Below are 18,111 nucleotides of genomic sequence, written 5' to 3'. Positions count from 1 at the left end.
GATTGTAGGGAGAGACCAGAAGATGCGAAAGTCTTCATAGAATATCTACATAAAAAAGAAAAAAATAATAATAACTAAAAATATCAACATACTACCATTTAGACACTTGGAACACTGATATCTGTTCATCCAGAACCCAGGAGGCATACACTTCTGGTCTATTTCACTATTTAACGTTGGTGATCAGATATTTTGTAATTTATAATACTGGAATACACTGCTATAGCCGGCCGGAGTGGCCGAGCGGTGCTAGGCGCTACAGTCTGGAACCGCGCGGCCGCTACGGTCCCAGGTTCGAATCCTGCCTCGGGCATGGATGTGTTTGATGTCCTCAGGCTAGTTAGGTTTAAGTAGTTCTAAGTTCTAGGGAACTGATGACGTCAGAAGTTAAGTCACATAGTGCTCTGAGCATATATATATACATATATGGTTCATAGGGCTCTGAGCACTATGGGACTCAACTGCTGAGGTCATTAGTCCCCTAGAACTTAGAACTAGTTAAGCCTAACTATCCTAAGGACATCACAAACATCCATGCCCGAGGCAGGATTCGAACCTGCGACCGTAGCGGTCTTGCGGTTCCAGACTGCAGCGGCTTTAACCGCACGGCCACTTCGGCCGGCAGTTCTCAGAGCCATTTGAACCATACACTGCTATATAACACTACATTACACAGCGCTACATTACACTACACTACTGTACTTAGTATCAGAACCCTGCTGTATTTCTCATTTATCTGGACTGTTAACCCCCAAAGCGCTGATGTGCCACTCAGGATTCACAGGCGCAACTCTGCTGAGCCACCGAAGGTGTCGAGATGGGGAGATGGCTGTGAGGGTCTCAGGAAATTTTTCCTGGTCCTCCCTGAGGCTAATGTCCTGACTGATTCCAGAACATTGTTGCAGGTGGATGTTCTGCCATGGCGTGTCTTGTAATCATGATGTATGTGCTTTTCTCGGATCTCTCTCAGCCATTTAGTCATTCAATTCATAAGATGATATTTTAGCTGTTAGCGAATTCAGCTTATGTCACAGTTCCTCATTCCCAATAATATTATAGACAGTTGCATTCTTCAGTTCTGAATTTAAAAGTTCCTTATTCGTAGACTGTAAGAGTATAAGCGCTATGGTTGGATGACAGCGTCTAAGCCACTATCTGCGTTTGTAATTGTGTAGCAAATGATGTTATGATTACTTTTTATAAATCCGTCACAAACCTTCCAGCTATTTCTATTGTCACCGCGAGTTTGTCACAGAGTTGATGTATCTTTTGTCACTGTTGCCGGCCGCGGTGGTCTAGCGGTTCTAGGCGCTCAGTCCGGAACCGAGCGACTGCTACGGTCGCAGGTTCGAATCCTGCCTCGGGCATGGATGTGTGTGATGGTTTAAGTAGTTCTAAGTTCTAGGGGACTGATGACCACAGATGTTAAGTCCCATAGTGCTCAGAGCCATTTTTTTTCACTGTTATGTCTTTATTTGGAAACCGCAATCGCGCCCACTGGATGACTGCCTACCTCACGTTGAACTCGCTTTTGACAAATGCAACGATTTTTGTTACTTTTCTGAGTGATGATAAATAATCCACTTTGTCGACTGTGGTATGTGGACCGGCAATCTGGAGGGGGAAGGCTCAAAGCCTTGCACACGTTTCCATTTTGGTCTATCCTGGTGTACCTAAATAGATTTCTCTTCGTTGGTTGACGGCTCGTTTGAAACTTCCTGGCACGTTTAAGCTATATGCCAGGCCAGGCTTACAACCCAGAACATTGACTTTTGCAGGAAATTAAGTGGCCCAGGCACGACACAGTTTGTGTCCTCACAGTTTGTTTTATTAGTCTTCTGATTGTTTTAATGCGCGCTGCTACGATTTCGGAGTGTCACTTACATCCAACGTTCTTGACAATTTCCTCGATATATTCCACAACATTTTGTTTCCTGTATGGCTACAACTTGTACTGTGGCAGCCATTCTCTGGTGTCTTAATGCATCGCCTACTGCCCTGTACCAGTCAGTGTTCTCATATTTCTCTCCTCGGCGATTATGCGGAGCACTTGTTCTTTTTTTAATTTGTCAGTCCAATTAGCGGTATACAGGGGCAGCGTGAATGAAGCCAAGACTATGACGTTGCCGAGTCGACTCGGATCACAACGTCTTGGTTGCAGACATCAGTGCACGGCTGAAGAAGATCCGGTGGCGTGGGAGCAGAAAGTATAGGTGGGACATGGAAAAACTAAGACAGCAATGAGGCAGTAGGAGAATGCTCCAAGGTAAAATTTTGTCAAGTGAGAGGTGAAAATGTAATGCCGAAGTACAGTGGCGAAATGTTAAACTGTTTTTGTTGAATACTTTGAAAGGAGAAGCTGGGAGGGAAGCAAAGAGAGCGGGAAAACCCTGGATCACCAATGAAATGCTAGAGAAGATGGAGGAAAAGAGGATGTGTAAATATATTAATGAAGAAGGATACGAAAGACTTAACAACACACTCAGGAGATAAACAGGCAAAGAGAAGAAAAAGTACACAGAAGAAATGTGTGACGAAATTGAGGGACTACAAACAAGAGGAAGGTACGACCTCATGTACCATAAAATGAAGGAGGTGGAAGGGAACGAGAACAAAGGTGTTAGGACCTTCGGAACAGAAGACTCTAGTGGATAAAAGGTTACTGAACCAGAGGAAGCACTGCAGATATGGGAAGAATACTTAAAAGAAACCTACGATAAGGAACATCGAAACAGGGACGGAGGAGGCTATGGACGAAGAGAGAAAGAGCCATAGGATTCTGACAACGGTGGCATAGTACGCGATTAAGGACGTGACGGAGAGGAAAGCTAGAAGAGACGATGACGCAACGCTAAAACAAATCGGAAGCGGAGGTCTGAAAGCGCTGACGCAACTCATTAACAAAATCAACGAAACTGAAGAATGGCCTAAGGACGTTTTGGACGTCACAATGGTTGCTCTTGAGAAGAAACAAGAAGCCGAAAAACTATTTATTTGAGAACAATTAGCCTGATCCTACATGTGGCGAAGACCATTGTAAGATACTCAACAGACGGCAGGAACACAAAATTAGAGATATAATAGGAGAGGAAAGAGTTTGCAAAGGGAAAGGAAGCAGACACGCCATCGGCATGGTGATAATTTTTTCGAGATAGTTTTGGCTGTTAAAGAAGAAGTTTGTGCCTGTGTTATGGACTGGTAAAAGGCCTTCGACAGAGTGAACTGGACAAAATTGATGAACATTCTTAAGGAGATAGAAATCAACTGCACTGACCGGAGACAAATCCTCATATTGTATCTCGAACAAAAAGTAAAAGTACGTCTGAGCTACAGAGAAACAAACAGAGCTCCGAAAGGAAGGAGTTAAACAAGGATATTGTCTATCATCGATTCTCTTCAACCTGTATGGAGAATGGTTGGCTAGGGAAGCCTTCAAAGAATGAGATTACTTCAGAATAGGAGGGCGACTTATGAGCATTATAAAGAATGCAGACGACCTGATAGATATCGTCAAAAATCAAAGACAACTGCAGCAAATGATAAACTGGTTGGTAGAAACAGGGAGAAAATATGGCACGTTAATAAACATCAAGAAGCAAAAGTCAAAAGTGACGCGGATATCAAAATGAGAGAAACCTTCAAAGAATGCCGACAATCGAGAACTGGAAAATGCGATTCCGTTCAAGTCCTTGGGAAGCTTGCTGACAATGGATGCCCACTGCACAAATTAAATTCAAGCCAGGAACACCATGGCCAAAGCCGCACTCAGTAAGAAAAGGATTTTGCTGACGAACAAGTTGAGCCTGGAATTAAGGAAGAAACTGGTGAAGTGCTGTATCTGAAGCATTGCACTGTACGGAGCAGAGACGCCGAGAAAATTGGAGGAAAAATTCCTGGAAAGTTTTGAAATGTGGTGCTGGAGAAGAATGGAGAAGATGAAGCGGACAGATCGGGTGGCAAACGACGAAGAACTGAGAAGAGCAGGAGTGAAGAAAACTGTTCTGAATAGAAGTCTTCGGAGGAAGGCCAACTGCATAGGACACGTACTTATGCACGAGGGACTTATACACGACGCCATCGAAGGGAAGAGCAAATAACTATAGGAGAGGAAGAAGGAAAACTCAAGATCTGTATGATACGAAAGTTGGAAGGAGATAAAGCAGGATGAAGAAAGAGGTTGAAGGCAGGGAACAATGACATCAGAAAATCTCCGTACGAAGACACGGACATGCCACTAGCCAGAATAATATCACATCTGAAACGCTTAGATTCGCTTCTTTTCCGGTTTTCTTACATTAATGATTCACTTCCATACAGTACTGTGTTTGAGACGTAAATTTTCAGAGATGTTTTCCTCAAATTAAGAACTATCTTTGAGATTAGTAAACTTTTTTATCGCGGAAGTGCATCTTTGCCTTTGGTCGTCTCTCAGCTTCACAGCCAATGCATTTACCCAACAACTACTTGTCGGCAGGATGGTAATCCTAATCTCATTCTAGTTGATGTAGTACGTGGTTCTCTACCCACGCGTCAGTCATTTGTCCACTGACTCCACGTACGTATCACAGTCCCTTACGTACACGCCCTGTACGTCACGGTGTGACACTCCCCTTCGTCGGAAGGCTCCCACACGTCCTGATGTTCAGCCCGGAAGCGACGGTGGGCGTTAAGGGGACTTCCAATCACATTGTCAGTTCATTCGATGGATCTTCACCATCCGAGCTCGGAACAAGGAAAAATTGGAAATTTGTGGTAAGCACTATGGGACCAATCTGTTGAGCTCATCCGTCCCTAAGCTTACACTCTACTTGATTTAACTTAAGCTAACTTACGCTAAGTACAACACACACACCAACGCCCGAGGGAGGACTCGAACGTCCGACGCGGGGAGCCACGCGAACTGTGACAAGGTGCCCCTAACCGTGCGGTGATCCCGCACTGCTTCGGATTAAGGCTGGCCTTCATACGCACACAGGTGCCGGCGACGCTGGGCGCAAGTGTCAGCTGCGTTTTAGCTTATTTATGCACTGAGGAAATATTAAGACGACAGGGACCACTATTACGTCTACTCAAGTATTTTTGAAATTTTACGTTACATTCATCATGACACATGACACTCATACGAAAACTTACATCTGTTACGAAATCCTACATGTACATAAACCGTGGAAACACTAATAGCTCCATCTTAATATCGCAACCCATTATATTTGCTTGTGAACAGAAGAATAATGGAGAATAATAATAGACAGTGGACCGTGGCAGTAGCAGATGTGAGGTAACCGATGGCAGACAAGTAATCAATAAAGGGAGTGACTGATAACGAAAACGAGAAAGATGCCTAATGGGGAAAAGAAGGGAAAATTCGCTTCAGTGTCTGGGAGAGATAAATGACCATATATGTCAGTTTTTGAGGAAAGGTTGTGAGGTTTGCAGTCTACATTATATATATATATATATATATAACGTAGACTGGCAATGGCAAGGAAATCGTTTCTGAAGAAGAGAAATAACATCGAGTATAGATTTAAGTGTCAGGAAGTCGTTTCTGAAAGTATTTGTATGGGGTGTAGCCATATATGGAAGTGAAACATGGACGATAAATAGTATGTACAAGAAGAGTATAGAAGCTTTCGAAATGTCGTGCTACAGAGGAATCCTTCCTGAAGATTAGATAGGTAGATCACATAACTAATGAGGAGGTGTTGAATAGAATTGGGGAGAAGAGGAGTTGGTGGCACAACTTGACTCGAAGCAGGGATCGGTTGGTAGGGTATATTCTGAGGCATCGAGGGATCACCAATTTAGTATTGGAGGGCAGCATGGAGGGTAAAAATCGTAGAGGGAGACCAAGATATGAATACACTAAGCAGATTCACAAGGATGTAGGTTGCAGTAGGTACTGGGAGACGAAGAAGTTTGCACAGGATAGAGTAGCATGGAGAGCTAGATCAAACCAGTCTCTGGACTGAAGACCACAACAACAAAACAATTTATGATAGCTACGTAGCTTGTCTGGCCGTAGCCATTCTGACTGGGACAAACGGAGCACTGACATGAGCAAATAGATGGATGTTGCACATGTAAAACACAGAAATATTCATAGTCAGTTCTAATCGTGTAGAGATTTTCACTACTCTTTTTGTCTTAGATTACATCGCAATAACTGAGGTTCGGCAGAATGTGTGAGTCCCAGAATCTGCTCGGAGCATCTTTCGAGTTTATTCGTCGTGTCATTCTTTCGGGGTAACATAGTTCTTGTGATTTTTCGATATTTCTCGACGGATTTGTTGCGAATCCACGACCCAGGCCGGCCGCTGGCTAACATACTACAAGCTCCACGCTGTTTCATCACTGCAACTGTTCGACATATTCAGGTGGTGGTAGTTGCTGTTGTCACTGCTGCAAGACGCCACTTATGATGGCCGTCAATGGCGTCTTGCAGCAGTGACAACAGCAACTACTACCATCTGAAGACATCGAAAAGTCGTATCGATGAAATTATATCTGACTTGCTCTACGTTATCCAGTGACAAACCAGGGAAGTAAATTTGGAACATTTCTTCTGTTAGACATGAAACAAAAGTCTTCATTAGTATGGTCATGGAGTGGATAAATGCGAATTTATTTTACCATGGCCACATCCTTTCATTCATACGAAATATCTTCAGTGGTCTGGAATGCAACATATTTAAAATTTGGTTTGTTTCTAGATCTAGATCTCTAGATTCCGATCTCTACAAAATATTTAGAAGTGTTATTTTCACTTACAGCGCTTTTGGCTAATTTCAGCTACCATCTGAACGTTTTGATTGTTTACAAATACTCCATGGAATGGTAGTGATTTTGGTAAGCTAATTTTACTTTGGCGAGTAGCGCTAAACATTTTCGTGACGAAAAAAACAGTGCAAACTACTGCATCACGATTTCTATTTACGCTTCGTGGCTACACGTATGCCTTTTGTGTTTTTCGTATATAATGTTACTCGTTTTCAGCATTTCTAGAAACGATCTCTTTATCGGCGGTTTCCCACATGTGTTCTACATCGTTTTACTTATATTCATATGTACTCATTTACACACGTTAGTGGGATGAATAGGCGGTGAGGAGATTAATATGGAGAGTGGTTTCAGATAGAGGCAGGGCCACAGAGATGGAACGGAGGAGGGAGAGAACGAGAGAGAGAGAAAGAGAGAGAGAGAGGAAATTGGAAATTTGTGGTAAGGACTATGGGACCAAACTGCTGAAGTGATCGGTCCCTGGGCTTACACACTACTTAATCCTACTTAAACTAACTTACTCTAAGGACAACACACACACACCCATACCCGAGAGAGAACTCAAACATCTGACGGGGGGAGCCGCTCAAACCGTGGAACCGTGCCAAGGCGCCTTAAATCACACGGGTAGCCGCCGCCGAAGCGAGAGAGGAGGAGATCTAGAAACGAACCTAAGCAATAAATATGTTTCTTTTTAAACTACCACGATATCTTACGAATAACGCGAAATGCGTATGGTAAAACATATACACATTAAGAAGATTAAAATAAAAGTGAAATAAATCTTCCACTGCCTGTCATACTGCACTGTAGTGCAGTGTCTAACAGTATTAGTTGAGGACATTTTTGGACTTTCACAGATGTTCTGATTTCGTATTTCAAGTAAGGGCGCAATTGGGGAGTAAATTTCGCACGTCATTCAGACTAAAGGAAATGGAAGTGTGTGCAGTAGTGGGATCAATCCTCTAATATTTTGTAAGAATAATATTTAACTGTCTGATACTTTATTATTTGTAATTTTTAGAGGACTTTAGTGATTCTACTACGGCAACGTACTCCTATAACACATACTTTTATTTTTGTTCCAGATCAGAGAACCGCCAACGAACGAGTTGAGGCTCATCAGCAGCAACTTCCAAAGGGTAAAGTTTAAAGGTGACTGACATGTCTTCTTGTCTAGTAAGAAATGTTGTCGATCAGTCTGCCTCGAATAATGATTTCAGTCATCGGCTGAGAAACATCGTCGCTAAGGATTTAACTGCCCATCTACGGCAGTTAAATCGATGGAGTAACTTGTGAAAGGAGTGTGTCAAAATCATTGGCAATGAAACTTGAACTTTAAATGTGCAAATGAGTACAAACTTGGCGTAGCAATCACACAATCGTTTGCACTATTCTCACCGACAGAGAACTCTGTACATTATCACTCGGGCACATTGGGGCTTATACATGCTATAATAGATTGGAGACTTACATCAGACGAGTATTTCGACTGAAGACAGGAAGAACAACAGTATTCAGTGTCCTGCTCGAAGTATTTTACGGGTAATGTCATCTATACCGCTAAGGGATATTTAAAATTTTTTACTTGTATTTCATGTCTCATGTTTCGGTGTTCCTATCATGAGAGCCAACCTTACGAATTCCTAAATTAAATTCCGTGTCCATATCCAGTACATTATGCTATGCGGACTCATACCGTAAGTTAATATATCTTATGAATCAACCGTCCCAAGTAAGTACTTCGATTTGTTACCCCAACTGCCTTTTTTAACGATGTGGTATTGAGAATACCAGCAAACCATCGCAAAAGCGTGTGTGTACGTATGTGTGTGTTTGTGGGTGTTTGTGTTTGTGTTTGTATGTATGTATGTATGTGTGTGTGTGTGTGTGTGTGTGTGTGTGTGTGTGTTTGTGTGTGTGTGTGTGTCTGTGTGTGAGTGAAAGGGAGAGAGAGAGAGATGAATAGTGGCCCGGGGCAGGATTAGAACCTGCGACCGTAGTGGTCGCGCGGTTCCAGACTGAAGCGCCTAGAACCGCTCGCCCACACCGGCCGGCACGACAGGGGATGGGGGGGGGGGGGGCCATAGGGTGCATATGTGTGACACAGTAGCGGCGAGGTTATTAGCCGCCCGTAGCGCCTGAAATTAAACAATTCCGTTGCACTGTCTGCCCACAGCAGGCTAATAGCGTGTTTGGGAAGACATTCTGCTTTGGCATCAAAGTTGCCCTTTATTGTTGATTAGTCGGGCTAGACTGGAATGCGGCTCATCATTGAAGAGAAAATAGTATATATTTATGGAGCTCTATTACTATGTACAGTCAAATTCTGAGTATGTGACGGCTTTGGAAGGACATAATTCATTAGTGACACTACGTCATTAGCGCGTGGGATATACTTTCGAAACTAAGATGCTGCTCACAACCAAAGAGTGACTTCCATCAAAAGCCAAGATAACCCGAATTTCTGTGGGTGCCTATTCACTGACGTAAATGTGGAGTGATCTACGATTAACTCTGCCCGCCCTCTAACATGTTTCAACATAATGGGGGGCGTTTATTTACATCCGTTTTTACTTACATTTCCAGTACTATTTAACTGCATGTTAAGTTTTAACGATCCAGTTACATACTTTTTTTTAATTTTCCCCTAAAATTGTAATTTTAAATTTAATGGTGATGATTGCTGATTGGTGTTAGAATGGTGAGAAATGGTAAAGGATCCTTTTATTAACAAATTTGTAAAACGTAATAGTTGATTCTTTCGTGGTCACCTGTTGAGATATTGCCAGCTACCTTTTGCCTCGGATTATTCGACAGACTTTTGTTTGATAACTTTCCTGACGTTTCTGTAGCAAGTGTGACCGCTGTTGTCAAATTACTTGTGGCGGACTGGAGTCGAGGTCGTGACTGTTGACTATCTGTAGGTGTCGCGCTAAGGTATGAGGGAATTTCACTGGGCGTTCTCACCGTGATACCTGGAACGGTCGTAATCTGTAGCACAGGAATCCAGAATCCATTCACCTTGAAGCTTTCCTCTTCTTTCTTGAAGCTGCTGTCATATTTGTAGATTGCTATGGTTTCGATGAACAATCGGGTCTGATGTATCTTCTCCACAGTGGAAGCTTTTCCGTATCGACGAATTTTATTATTGGGCTGCGCCAAGGCCGATTTCTCCATCTGTCCCAACCTGCAACGCCGTTTACTTTAGGTGATCCAGATGCCTATGGATTTTTCCAGTCATGCCAGGACGGACTTCTCCACCGTCTACAGAGTATGTGATATATTCTCTTTATCGGGATTAGGCCGCTTTTATCCTTTCGCCGATCTGAGACACTCTTCGATTTCCTTGGTCGGTTTGTAAACAGTCTTTACGTCGTATTTGCGCTACATACTGCCGACTCCATGCATCCCACTGAGGACGTATGGCGGAGACGCCTAAATTTCTTCTTGCGATTTGTCATTTTCCTGAGTGTTAGACTTCGTGACAGTTCTTACACAGTCGACGGAGTACCCATTACTCATCAGAACGCTTTACATATGTTGCCACTAGTGTTCGGGATACTGTAGCTCATACGGGGTGTCCCAGGAGGAACGATAAATAGGAACCGAAGAGTCCCTCGGGGAACACAGGGGAAACAGTGATCAAGTTTCAACAAATTTATTGACAACAAAAATACATTCGTTTCAAGGATAAGAACAAAAAGACACAAAATTCAGCGTTGTACCAGGTACTGGTACAGAGGCTTGACAGAGCTTTTATTTAAAGTCGCCAGACTGTTTCTAGTACGTAGCAAAACCACTGCTGCTCGCGTTGGTCGAGATCCAATGACTGTTAGCAGAATATGGAATCGGTGGGTTCAGGAGGGTACTGCGGAACGCCGTGCTGGATCCCAACGGCGTAGTATCACTAGCAAAACCACTGGGAGGTGTAATCCAAATTTCGAGAATGTCTCTTTACGATATACCGCTATCGCGATAGGTTAAAATCCGACCATTATCAAAGTCGGAAACGTGATGGTACACATTTCTCCTCCTTACACGACGCATCACAACAACGTTTCACAGAAGGTTGGCACCGGTGGTGACACCTACAACGTGCCGACATGAGGAAAGTTTCCAACCGATTTCTCATACACAAACAGCAGTTGACCGGCGTTGCCTGGTGAAATGTTGTTTTGATGCCTCGTGTAAGGAGGAGAAATGTGTACCATCACGTTTCCGACTTTGATAAAGGTAGGATTTTAGCCTATCGCGATTTCGGTATATCGTAAAGAGACATTGCTGCTCGCGTTGGTCGAGATCCAATGACTGTTAGCAGAATATGGAATCGGTGGGTTCAGGTGCGTAATACGGAACGCCATGCTGGATCCCAACGGCCTCGTATCACTAACAGTCGAGATGAAAGGCATCTTATCCGCATAGCTGTAACGGATCGTGCAGCCACGTCTCGATCCCTGAGTCAACAGAGGGGGACGTTTCCAAGACAACAACCATCTGCACGAACAGTTCGATGACGTTTGCAGCAGCTTGGACTATCAGCTCGGAGACAATGGCTGCGGTTACCCCCAGATGAGCGCCTGCAATGGTGTACTCAACGACGAACCTGGGTGCCCGAATGGCAAAACGTCATTTTTCGGATGAATCCAGGTTCTGTTTACAGCATCGTGATGGCCGTATCCGTGTTTGTCGACATCGCGGTGAACGCACATTGGAAGCATGTATTCGTGATCGCCATACTGGCGTATCACACGGCGTGATGGAATTGGGTGCCATTGGTTACACGTGTCGGTCATCTGTTGTTCGCATTGAAGGCACTTTGAACAGTGGACGCTACATTTCAGATGTGTTACGACGCGTGGCTCTACCCTTCATTCGATCCCTGCGAAACCCTAGATTTCAGCAGGATAATGCACGACCGCATGTTGCAGGTCCTGTATGGGCCTTTCTGGATAGAGAAATTGTTCGACTGCTGCCCTGACCAGTACATTCTCCAGATCTCTCACCAACTGAAAACGTCTGGTCAATGGTGGCCGAGCAACTGGCTCGTCACAATACGCCAGTCACTACTCTCGATGAACTGTGGTATCGTGTTGAAGCTGCATGGGCAGCTGTACCTGTACACGCCCTCCATGCTCCGACTGACTCAATGCCCAGGCGTATCAAGGCCGTTATTACGGCCAGAGGTGGTTGTTCTGGGCACTGATTTCTCAGAATCTATGCACCCAAATTGCGTGAAAATATAATCACATGTCAGTTCTAGTATAATATATTTGTCCAATGAATCTGCATTTCTCCCTGGTGTAGTAATTTTAATGGCCAGTCGTGTAGCAGAAACAATAATTCGAAGCAAAACAGTTTCGTTAACATGGGCCCTGAAATGCATACGTATAGAAATATGAGCTCTTCTTTATCCGCGCTACTGTGAAACTCGTCTCCCCCACACAATAACTGCCTATAGCTCTTAGGGTATGCCTTTTAGAGCCCATGTTTTCTTGTTTGTGTGATTTTCGGGTACCTAGCCGAGTCACGTCGTTATTATTTCACGATACATCGTCAGGCAGGTTGATTGCCTTCATCAGGTGGTCCCTGCTGATTGTTGCTACGCCCTTGTCCTATGTTTGCTGGCCATTGCCCTCTCTATCGTTATCCGCAGCCGTTGACGATGGCGGTGGTGGAGGTAGCGGCGTCCAGCTCCTCAATCTGGTCTCCAGTGTCCACGCTGTCGCTGTCGCTGTCTGGTGCCGATCTCACTGTACAGGAACGCTTATCTTTTCCTAGGCACTGTGCAGGATTCAACGCATGACTCAATTGTAGGTTGCTACTTTTGTTGATTTCACAGCCTTGGACTCTAAAATAAAACGATCTCTTCTGTCACGCACTCCCAGACGGAGGATGACTCCGTAAGTAATTTAGCGTTGTTGTAATTCATAGTATGTCCAATTTTTGTACTTAATCGACCACGACTGATTAGATGGTCTGGCGTAATAGAGTGTGTTGTACATGTTCACGAGACTTCTCATCGACAGTGAGTACCAGTTTTCCTAGGGGTGCATTGCCACACTGGCAGGCCATTTGCTAGACCCCTTGTTTGCAAAGGCCTAGATTATCTTTCCTTGTATCTATTAGTGTTAATGTTTTGGGAGGAGAACAAAATACACATCTTACGTAGCCCAAGATAGTGCCGATTTTTCTGGAAGTGGCCGATAAAGGGGATGCATGCTAGTGGTTTGTGTTTTTCATTTTTTTCCTGGTATTGTCTACGTGCACCATGTAGAAACGCACGCCGTATCTGCTTGCTCTTGTACGCACTACATCGCAATGTCGCCTCGAGGTGCTTCATCTCATTTAGAAGGCTGTCTTGGTCGCAAATGGATCGCACCAAGTCTAAGCAAAACTCCTTAACACTGGGAGTGCGTCTTCACACTGTAGACATGCAGAGACAGAGCAGTGTATACATGTTTTTTGTCTATTCTGTGTCCCAGCATGATATCAGTTTTCCGTTTCACACAGCAGTCGGAAGAAAAACACGATCGCAAATCACAAGCATGCATCCAGTTTTTCGGCAATACTTCAGAAAAATCGACAGTATCTTAAAACGACAGGCACACCCGTCGATAGCTGAACGTGTAGATCAAAAACCATGAATTCGTGAAGTTCTTGCTTCAGGTATTACACCAACTTTCTTTTTACTTTTATCTAAATTCGAATTTTTTGGAAATTTAAATACTCATTCATAATTTTTAATAAAACTGATTTTTTATTTTAATTAAGAATCACAAGAAAATAAATGAAAACTTGATACAGAAACGCGATACACCTGTTTCTTCAATAAAGAAATATTAATCAGTATCATTGGTCCATCTTTAGAAATAAATAGTATTCGTTTTTCTATTTAGTATTTCGTATTTTGGTATCAAATTTTAACTTCCTGTTTATACTTGCATTTTCATGCGATTAGCAATCAAAAAATGAATTAAGGTTATTTTAATTAAGGATATGGTTGAGTATTTGTTAACTGTCATTTTCATGCACTAGTAAAAGTAAAATAAGTTGCTTTTATGTAGTTACTGACGTTGAAAAGCTCTCGAAGGCTGCCGACATCGTTTTTGTGATCTTTAAATGTGTGTTTAATCCACCCACATGTACGTAAAGAATTTTTGTAGAAATCAGACCTGTAGGAGTCAGCAAGAGACGACATTAAACATTCAGACAGATGATGTACCATCCCATCCATCAAGAACTGTATTGATGATTCCGTAAACAAGACTCCGGTATGAAGTTACTAATCTGTTTCCGAGATCAACTGTTCCCAGCCAGACTAAAGTACTGAAAATGCGCTAATGCTTACATATTGGTTCCATTCTGCATAGAGTTTATTTATTAGGTTGTTATGAATCAACATGGCTTCCCAACGTTTTCGTCGCCTCGTGAGTTCGAGACTGATAGACGATTCATCACAAAACTCAGTTCGGCGGAAGTCTGAGTGTGTCGTAGGGTGGCGTATCTTTAAGGCGCAGGGGATTTCGGCACCTGCCACGGCTGCAGGAGCGTCGAAAAGACGGCCCGACAGTGTGTGCTGCGGCGCAATTCATCGAATACACTTGGATGACGCATTACGGACCAGACAGCTTAACTCTCTAAAAGTTTCACAGCGGTCATGACGGTTCCATATTACGAGACTTTCGGAAGCTGTTCCATAGAGTTTAACACTGGATACAAAATTTAACCTTACGGAGTATCGGGCCGCTTTTTGATCGATTTGGAGAATACATGTTTAAAAGAGTTAATTACCTGCTCCTCAACACGAAGAATGTAAGGAAAGTAGTGGGGCAAGGTGGCAACTCTTGACTACACACACTACTTCAATGAAGTTGAACTAAATCTGGAAGCTCTATGAGGCTGTTTGCGGTTGTTGTTGTAGTATACAGTGCCGCTACTCTGGACTACATACACCCAGTATTTAAATGACTTTGAAGTATATTTGGAGGATCCAGAGGCTGTCTGCGATTATAGTAGGTGAATTAGTTACAACAAATTTAAATTTCAGCCAAATTTCGGAATGCGAGTAGAAGATCAGTATTTGGCGCAAGATCCTAAAGTTTATCCTCTACATAAATAAACATAATGTCAGACGAGGTTTAAATTTTGGAAGGGTTCCATTATTTTTACACCACAATATTGCCGATAAACGAGGGTGGTTTGACAACTTCTCGAAATCACCATGAGACGTCATTGCCAGCGAAACGAGTTGTTCAGGTGACATTCATTGAACTGTTGCCTGTAAACATGTGCCACGTCAGTGCTCTTGGAAGAGAGCTGTGGCGGTGAAGTGTCTCTGTTGTTGTTCCCTCGTGGTGATCTGCGAAAAGTGAAAAAAATCGAGATTCGAGCAGTAAGTACTTCGTAAAGAAAAGTATGAAAGCAAAGGACATTCATGCCGATTTCCAGAATACAATGGGAGATTCTACCCCTTCATATTCAACTGTTGCCAAGTGGACAAATGAATTTAAATTTGGTCGGAAGAGCTTAGAAGATGATCCGCACAATGGTGGGCCAAGATGTGTCAGTACTCCAGAAATCATTGCAAAAATGCACAAATGGTCATGGTGGATCGCTGACTGAAAGAGCATGAAATTGCTCACGCTTTCCAGATGTCATCTGAAAGGGTATATCATATTTTAACTGAAGAATTAGAAATGAAAAAAATTGTATACTAGAAGGGTACCACTACTCTTTACGCTGGATCAAAAACTCATGAGAATGGGTATATCGGAACAACGTTTGGCCCGTTTTAGGAAAAACGAACAAGATTTTTTGCGCCGGTTTGTGGCCACAGATAAAACTTGGGTGCACTACTATACCGCAGAGATAAAAGGACAGTCAAATCAGTGGAAACATGCTTGTTCTCCGCCACCAAAGGAAGCAAAGGCATCAGGGTTCTTGGCTGCGAAGGGGATTCTGTTTATATGGGCGAACAATTACTGGAGAACACTATGCTAACCTCCTGGACAAATTGCAGCAAAATATAGGCGAAAAAAGGCCAAGCTTAGCAAGGAAGAAAGCTATCTTCCATCAAGACAAAGCGCATCCGCACGTATGTGTTGTCACCATGGCACCATGGCTGCCGGGAATCGAAACCGGAACCCAGTGCGCGGGATGCCAGAACGCTACCGCAAGACCACGAGCCGTGGCCGGGTATGTGCTGTTGTGATAGTTTACAGGATGGCTGAATCCTCAAAAAAGCAACAGAAAATAGTCTGGTCTGTGACAGTCTTTCTCAATTTGTCGTTTCTTGTCTGCAAAACTATTGCATCAGTACCTTACAACTGACTCAGTAACGAGCTGTATTGATTGTGAGACTTCCCGTCGCTTACTTCAGTTTCATATTTTGCGTGCAGATATCGAAGCCAGATTCGACTACTAGGCGTCATTCAGTGACCAAATTGACTGACTCCTATGAAAGAGGCACTTAGAGAACTGAGAATAAAGTTAAATACATACTGAAAATGCAGATTTACTTATAAATCAAGACATCGTGATATTACTAGGGTAATTACAAATTTGCGTGACGTACAAATTAAGTGAAAGCACAACACTGATAATCGCTGAAACAGAGAACAATGTAACAATTGTAGTTTTTCAGAAATTAGTCGTATTGTGAACCCTTTTTTTTGTTTGTTTTTTCATCAATCTTCTGACTGGTTTCATGCGGCCCGCCTCGAATTCCTCTCCTATGCTAACCTCTTCATCTCAGAGTTGCACTTGTAACCTATGTCCTAATTTATTTGCTGGATGTCTTCCAGTCTCTGTCTTCCTCTACAGTCTTCGCCCTCTACAGCTCCCTCTATTACCACTGAAGTCATTCCCTCATGTCTTAACAGATGTCCTATCATCCTGTCCTCCTTATCAGTGTCTTCCACATATGGCTTTCCTCTCCGATTCTGCGCAGAACCTCCTCATTCCTTACCTCATCAGTCAACCTAATTTTCACCATTCGTCTGTAGCACCACATCTCAAATGCTTCGATTGCCTTCTGTTCCGGTTTTCCCAAAGTCCATGTTTCACTTATATTATCAGAAATTTTTTCTTCAAAGTAACGCCGATATTTTATATTAGTAGACTTCTCTTGGCCACGAGTCCTTTTTTTGCTTTTGATGTTCTCCTTGCTCCATCCGTCATTGGTTACTTTACTGGCTAGGTAGCAGAATTCCTTAACTTCAAACATCAAACCTGATGTTAAGTTTCTCGTTGTTCTCATTTCTACTACTTCTCATTACCCTCGTCTTTCTTCGATTTATTCTCAATCCATACTGTGTACTCATTAGACTGTTCATTCCGTTCAGCTGATCATGTAAGTCGGCCGGAGTGGCCGTGCGGTTCTAGGCGCTACAGTCTGGAGCCGAGCGACCGCTACGGTCGCAGGTTCGAATCCTGCCTCGGGCATGGATGTGTCTGGTGCCCTTAGGTTAGTTAGGTTTAATCAGTTCCCAGTTCTAGGCGACTGATGACCTCAGAAGTTAAGTCCCATACTGCTCAGAGCCAGCCATTTGATCATGTAATTCTTCTTCACGTTCACTTGGGGTAGCAATGTCATCAACGAATCCTATTATTGATATTCTTTCACCTTGAATTTTAATTCCACCACTGAAACTTTATTTGTTTCCATCATTGCTTCCTCGATGTACAGATTGCAGAGTAGGGGCGAAAGGTTAGCCTACATCCTTGCCTTACTCCCTTTTTAATACGAGCACTTGGTTCTTGGTCGTCTACTATTATTATTCTCTCTTAACTTTGTCCATATTGCAAATGACCCATCTCTCCCTATAGTTTACCCCTACATTTTTTAGCATTTCGAATATCTTGCACTATTTTACACTGTCGAACTCTTTTTCCGAGTCCACAAATCCTATTAACGTGTCTAGATTTTTCTTTAGTCTTGTTTCCATTGTTAACCGTAACGTCAGAATTGCCTCGCTAGTGCCTTTATCTTTCTTACAGCCAAACTGATTGTCATCTAGCGCATCCTCGATATTCTTTTCCGTTCTTCTGTATATTATTCTTGTAAGCGACTTGGATGCATGAGCTGTTAAGCTGATTGTGCGGTAATTCTCTCATTTTTCAGCTGTTGCGGTCTTCGGAGTTGAGTGGATGATGCTTTTCCGAAAGTCATATGGTACGTCGCCAGACTCAGACATTTTACACACCAACGTTAATAGTCGCTTTGTTGCCACATCCTCCAACGATATTAGAACTTCTGATGGAATGTTATCTATCCCTTCTGCCTTATTTGACCGTAAGTCCTCCAAAGATCTTTTAAATTCTGATTCT

General features: G+C 43.0%; 1 protein-coding gene across 1 annotated transcript in view; it reads left to right on the top strand.

Moving 5' to 3' along the window:
* LOC124623107 (carbonic anhydrase-related protein 10-like) overlaps positions 1 to 18,111 on the top strand; it is a 191,352-nt gene that overhangs the window by 46,874 nt on the left and 126,367 nt on the right. The window contains exon 5 of the mRNA XM_047148896.1: positions 7,869 to 7,935. Coding sequence (XP_047004852.1) covers positions 7,869 to 7,935 — 67 coding nt within the window. The remainder of the gene's footprint in view (positions 1 to 7,868; positions 7,936 to 18,111) is intronic.

The sequence above is a fragment of the Schistocerca americana genome, chromosome 7 (genome assembly GCF_021461395.2).
Source record: "Schistocerca americana isolate TAMUIC-IGC-003095 chromosome 7, iqSchAmer2.1, whole genome shotgun sequence".
In the NCBI taxonomy this organism is placed as follows: domain Eukaryota; kingdom Metazoa; phylum Arthropoda; class Insecta; order Orthoptera; family Acrididae; genus Schistocerca; species Schistocerca americana.
This window is presented reverse-complemented; position numbering and strand designations above follow the sequence as displayed.